Here is a 6197-nt window from a genome sequence, read left to right as displayed (position 1 = left end):
GAAAAGGTTGAAGAAGATAGAAGAACCGAAGGAAGTTTCTCAAGAAAAGGATGTAGAAAGTAAAGCCGGCAAAAGTAAGAAGAGAGCTTCGTCGAGTGATCTCGTGGAATGAAAGAAAAAGTTGAAGAAGATAGAAGAACCGATGGAAGTTTCTCTAGAAAAGGATGTAGAAAGTAAAGCCGGCAAAAATAAGAAGAAAGCTTCGTCGAGTGATCTCGTGGAACGAGAGAAAAAGTTGAAGAAGATAGAAGAACCGAAAGAAGTTTCTCTAGACAAAAATAATAAGAAAGATTCGTCGAGTGATCTCGTGGAACGAGAGAAAAAGTTGAAGAGGATAGAAGAATCAAAAGAAACCAAAAGAGCTAATAAGGTTGCTAAAATCTTGAAGAAAAAAAGGAAAGGTAGAACAGTACAAGATAGTAAGAAGATGGGCTTGCCTCTCTGATTGGCTTATTGATTGATAATGAGGGTTGGTCTCCCTCCAACAGAAAAAAGGTTGTGTTTCAACGTCACTACCGAGAAGGGAATTTTGCTGTTGATTTTTTGTCTACAGAAAAAAGCAAATGAAGGTGTTGCGGATATTTGGGTTGGTGTCCCTCCCCATTTTTTGAATGATATTTTGCATGGGTTGGTGTCCTTCCTCATTTTTTGAATCATATTTTGTATTATGATGTTTCAGGGAGAGCCTTCCCCAGGATTGTAAGGCTCACTTAGTTTGTTCTTGAATGAACTCGAAAATGTCTTCATGGATATGGCTTTCATTACTTTAAAACATCCCCTCTTATATATATATATATATATATATATATATATATATATATATATATAATTTGAAAGGAGAAGTAGTAGTGGCGGTAGAAGAAGCAGCAGTAGCAACTTTAAAACATCCTTGAAACATTAATACTAAGATGACTGAAAATTACATCTCATCATATTTGTGTATAGCACATTATTAGGGTCTTGTCAATAAAGTTCTAGACGCAGGTCAGTGTCGTCTGATAACCATTGCATGGTATAAGAATATGTTGCTTCTGTTGGATATTTTCAAACATAGAAAATAAAATGATTTTCGTTTTTGGTTTGCCGCTACGACGGGGGAGTGTCCTGTGTCGAATTAGACACAATGGATGTTAGTTGGAGATCAAGAGGCACCTCTAATGAGTGTGATGGTTCACAAAAGACATAACCATTCCCATTAGACACCTTATGTGTCTTTTGGAAATGAAGAGGCATCTCCAATAGGCATGAGTCCCCTATAAGTAGTGGTAATTTGTTTTCATTCAAACAATGAATAACATCTCAACTTTCTCTGTTTTCTCTCTTACAAGCATCATCAGAAACAAAACCAGTGTGTTCTTGGTTGGGTCAAGGTTGTACAAGTTTTGAATCCAACATTGTTGTAGGGCTTCAAGTATCCTGACGACAATATTCACTGACCTGTTTGTACTCGCCAATCTAATTGGGAAGGGTCGAATAATTGTCGAAAAGAATCTATCATTAGAGCCTTGAACCCAGAAACAACATTCTTTTCTTTACCCTGTTTTAGTGTCAATTTTACAACGGATTCACGGTTTGTCGATTTCTGTAGATGGACAAGACGGGGAAAATCATTACAGCTGCAAAGTTGAGGTAAAAGGAAACAAGGGTCTAAAGGATTTCAAGTAGACGGTGAATATTTTGGGACCTTAAAACAGCAAAATTCAATGGGGAAACTGAACCACAGTCAGATTTTTACGTTGTTATTGTTTGTCAAGATGAAGTTGTATTGCTTCTAGGTGATCAAAAGAAAGATGCATATAGAAAAACCGGCCGGCACTTATCGAACCGATATTAGTTTCGAGGAAAGAGCACATATTTGGTAAGAAAAAATTCACAACAAGAGCTAAATTTCTTGAAAAAGGCAAGTCTCACGAAATCTCCGTTGAGTGCAATAACAACAACAATTTTGGTGGGTTTGATCCAGAAATGGAAATAAGGATAGATGGGAATCTGGCTCTTCATGTTAAACATCTTCATTGGAAATTTAGAGGTAATGAATCAATCTTTGTTAGTAAAGTAAGAGTTGAAATATACCGGGATGTTCATGACTGGTGGTTGATTTTACTGATGTCATTCTAAGTTGTTTTAACGGTGAAGATTTGACGGCCAACAAAGAAGCACTTAAAATCCGAAATCCTATTGGTTGTATGAATGTGGAGCCATCTCCGTCCGCCAAGTCATCCTAAACCGAAGTGTCTCGAGACTCCGCGGAGATTGTCTTATTATACCCCTCCCTCCCTTCCTCTAAGTTTTCAGACAGAAATACTTTGAAACACCAAACCCTAGCATCAGAATCTCCAATTCTACCGATCAATCAAGAAAAAAATATAAAAAAAATGAATTTTAGGTATTTTTTATTCGTAATTCTATTCGTTTCATTCTTCTCTTACTCTTTACAAGCAAAGTCAGCTGATCCATACAAGGTAAAATTTTCTTACAAATTTATCCAACGAATGAATGAATACTGTTAGGAAATTGATCCCCTAATCAGGATTTCGCAATTAGGATGTTACATTGATAGGGTTGTGTTATCTGACCCATTGGTTTCGGAAAGATTCAATTTTTTTTTTGTAATTTGTGATTAGGTTTTCACAGATCATCATGGGGGCGTTTTACCCCAATCCAGGAAACATATCCGAAAATGCAAGACTAGTGTCCAATGGATGTAGGGAACATTTGGAAAAATAATACTGTCTTGCTCGCCTGGGGCAGTTCCCCTCACAGCCATAGGAAGCATGTATTACGTCTAGAGTAGTATTAATAGTTACTGATTGATGGATTCGTAGGTTCTTGGAGTTGAGCGGGATGCGAATCAGCGGCAAATACAAAAAGCTTTTCACAAGTATGGTTTTCTACATCCCCAATGTTATGTTTATTACTTGGTTGTTTTGGTCTGCCTTACACATTACTAGTAGTAACCACTAATCTTGTAAATGTGATTTGATGCTGGGTTTTGCAGGCTCTCTCTTAAGTATCACCCAGATAAGAACAAAAACAAGGGTGCACAAGAGAAGTTTGCTGAGATAAATAACGGTACATTTTCCTTTTCGTAATTGTATTTCTTGGAAGAGTGATGCACTGTAGTTTATATTTACAACTGAAGTTACCGTTGGTAATCTCTCAGATGATTTGATATGTTTTGCGTATGCGCCTGTTACTTGTTTACAGCATATGAAATTCTCTCAGATGATTTGATATGTTTTGCGTATGCGCCTGTTACTTGTTTACAGCATATGAAATTCTATCTGATGAAGAAAAGAGGAAGAACTATGATATGTATGGCGATGAGACGGGGAGACCAAGATTTGAGGCTGGTCCTGGAGGTCCTGGTGGATATAGTCATTTTTCTGGAGGCCACCCAGGGAACAGTCACTTTAACTTTAGGCCAGATGAATTCCAAAGAATGGGTAGGCAGGGGAACTCAAAATCATTCTCATTTTCGTTTGGTGGTAATCCTAGTGGTGGAGGTAATTCGTTCGGGGGGGTTGGTATGGAGGATATGTTTTCCAATCTTTTTGGTGGTGGCGCGAAAGAGGGGTGGAACCCATTTGGTGGTTCAGCTGGATCTCGATCTAAGTCTGGGACTTCCTCTCGTAGCATCCCGACTATCAGTTCGAAGAGTTTCAAGAATGAAATAGCAGAGAAAGGAGTCACTTGGCTTATATTGTCTTACACTCCCACATCAAAGGGACATCATGTACTAGAGTCAATGATAGGTGAAGTTGGCAGCTTGTTAGAAGGAGCTATAAAGGTAAGTGTTTGCTCTTTGTAGATATATCCTCTGAACCGCTATTCTTTATCCATTGAATAATTGATAATTCTTACGGTATATGTTACTATGGCAGGTTGGTAGCATTAATTGCCAAGATGAGAAGTCCTTATGTAAGGAACTTGGTATAACACCATCTCATTCAGCTCGGGTATTTGCTTATACATACGAAGCAATAGACAAAGCTTCCCTGACGGAGTACAATGGTGATATGGATTCAAGAAGTCTAAAAGTCTTCTGCCAAAATCATTTGCCAAGGTTTTCAAAACGGGTGGACTTAAGCCGTATTGATTTTCCATCGAGCACTGAAAACCTACCTCGAGTGATGTTACTCTCAAATAAGAAGGATACTCCTGTAATCTGGCGTGCTCTCAGTGGCTTGTACCGCAAGCGCTTCACCTTTTATGATGTAGAGGTATGACTTAACATTCCTCAAACTCATCAGAGTTCTTATATATTGGCACCCTTTGACAATTCCATTGGTTGACTGAATAAACCAATCCAGTTGATCTGGGCAGTGTCATAACATCTAACTGATGACGTGTTCTTTAGGTTAGAAATGTCTCCACTAGATTTTGATGATACATATATAGGTGTTTTAGTCGCAGGCCACTCTGATAGCGCGGCCTTCCATTGTAGTCAAGGTTGTATTAAGTTTCATCACTATGCAGGTTGGTGGCATTTCTGATCCAGCAGTGAAAAAGCTAGGAGTGGATGCACTACCGGCAGTTGTCGGTTGGCTTTCAAATGGGGAGAAACATGTACTGAAAACAGGGATAACCGTGAAGAAGTTAAAATCTGCAGTTGACGAGCTGAGTTTGTTACTTGATAGTTTTGAGAAAAAGAATAAGAAGGCAAGTTCAGCTCGCCAGGGGAAAAATCCACAAGGGAATGATTCAGAAGGAAAACAGCTTCCTTTGCTTATGGCTTCAAATTTGGGTTCCCTTTGTGGAGACAATACTCCCTTGTGCATTATTGGTGTTTTCCGTTCATCAAAAGCACGGGAGAAGCTAGAATCAGTTCTCTCCAATGTGAGTGTAAAGCTTCGCTGGGACATTTTTTCCTTTGGTTGTGACATTGATCCAGAGCTCAATATGTTATGTTTCATTTTTGCAGGTCTCCAAAAAGTCATTGATGAGGCAACAAAACCAAATTTCTAGTTCCGGTGTTTCTATTTCGTACGCTTTGTTGGATGCAAACAAGCAAGCTTCATTTCTGAATTCTTTTGACAAGAAAGGTTTCAAGTCTATGGACAAATTTTTAGTAGCTTACAAGCCTAAGAAACAGAAATTTGCAGCCTTCACAAATGAAATTACAATGGAGGAGGTGGAGAGGTTCATAGGTTCTGTTCTCAACGGGGATGTTAATTTTTCCAAGACATTACAGAAGCCTGTACTCAAGTGAGAATAGAAAGCAGTTAATGTATATCTAGGGAGATGTAGTTACAGTTACGTACAAATTTTTGTTAGGCATCAGTTGTTGGTGCGGGTGCTTCTGAATTGGATACTCCTTCAGTTCCCTCTACGAGTTGAGTTTCTCTCCCAACTGTGTACATATGAGAGTGAGATGTTCTTGTCTAAAATAATGAAATTTTGCAGCCCTTGTTTCTGAGACAAGGGGGCTGCAGTTGTAAATTAAAACAGAATTATCTTTAAACTCTTGACTATGCCATGTGCACTCCCTGTTCAGCTGTAGCTGGCTGGACTAGTTGAATAGTAAAGTGAGCCCAACTTGTATGAAACAACTGAGAAGTGGCAAAATTCAGACCACTAGACCTTGGGGGTGTTTTTATCCATTCCGGTAAATGGTCAACTGGTCAAGATTGACTGTATAGGATGAAACATCAAAGTCTTTGATGGGGTGCTCAAGTATGATGTATAGTGAACTGAAGTAGTGGATTTCCCTTATCGTTTAGAATATACTCATCCAGGGACTCTTCTTTCACCCTGAGAGTTCGGTGGTCATAAAACACACTGAAGAATTCGTTTCATTCTCTTCAATTTTATATGGTTGGGTGAAGGATCTCTAGATGACCATGTCCTTCAATTCAGTTGCTACTGGTTTCAACTCTTCCAAGGTATCTATCTTTCTTCTTTCGTTTTTAGTTAGAATTTTTATGTTTTTGATATTTGTTTGAGTACCTTAGGATGCAGACTTCCTGATTCATCATGTCTTTGCTTGAAGATAATATGTCTTTTATGTGGCTTGGATTACTGTTAGGAGCAGAAACTCTTTATGATGATTTATGACTGTAATTTATTGTTGCTTAGCTGATTGAGTCGGATGTGTGGTTGTATTTCAGTGTTCTTCATTGTTAGTCTTATCTGTTCGGCAACTTTATGCTGGAGGATGAGGTGCAGATTCTTTTTTTTTTTCTTTTTTTTTTCTG

At 38.5% G+C, this 6197-nt stretch overlaps 2 protein-coding genes across 2 annotated transcripts in view; both read left to right on the top strand.

The window, feature by feature from the left end:
- The first annotated feature begins 2279 nt into the window (after positions 1–2279).
- Positions 2280–6197, top strand: part of LOC113321034 (dnaJ protein ERDJ3A-like) — a 4928-nt gene continuing 1010 nt past the window's right edge. Inside the window, exons 1-7 of the mRNA XM_026568915.1 lie at positions 2280–2462; positions 2826–2881; positions 2999–3072; positions 3270–3790; positions 3885–4223; positions 4480–4839; positions 4925–5885. Of these exons, the coding sequence (XP_026424700.1) occupies positions 2376–2462; positions 2826–2881; positions 2999–3072; positions 3270–3790; positions 3885–4223; positions 4480–4839; positions 4925–5212 (1725 nt within the window). The 5' untranslated portion in view covers positions 2280–2375 and the 3' untranslated portion in view covers positions 5213–5885. The remainder of the gene's footprint in view (positions 2463–2825; positions 2882–2998; positions 3073–3269; positions 3791–3884; positions 4224–4479; positions 4840–4924; positions 5886–6197) is intronic.
- LOC113321035 overlaps positions 5727–6197 on the top strand; it is a 1934-nt gene continuing 1463 nt past the window's right edge. The window contains exon 1 of the mRNA XM_026568917.1: positions 5727–5885. Coding sequence (XP_026424702.1) covers positions 5838–5885 — 48 coding nt within the window. The 5' untranslated portion in view covers positions 5727–5837. The remainder of the gene's footprint in view (positions 5886–6197) is intronic.

Source organism: Papaver somniferum, chromosome 11 (assembly GCF_003573695.1).
Source record: "Papaver somniferum cultivar HN1 chromosome 11, ASM357369v1, whole genome shotgun sequence".
In the NCBI taxonomy this organism is placed as follows: domain Eukaryota; kingdom Viridiplantae; phylum Streptophyta; class Magnoliopsida; order Ranunculales; family Papaveraceae; genus Papaver; species Papaver somniferum.
Note: the sequence above shows the minus strand (reverse complement) of the source record. Positions and strands in the feature narration are given on the sequence as shown.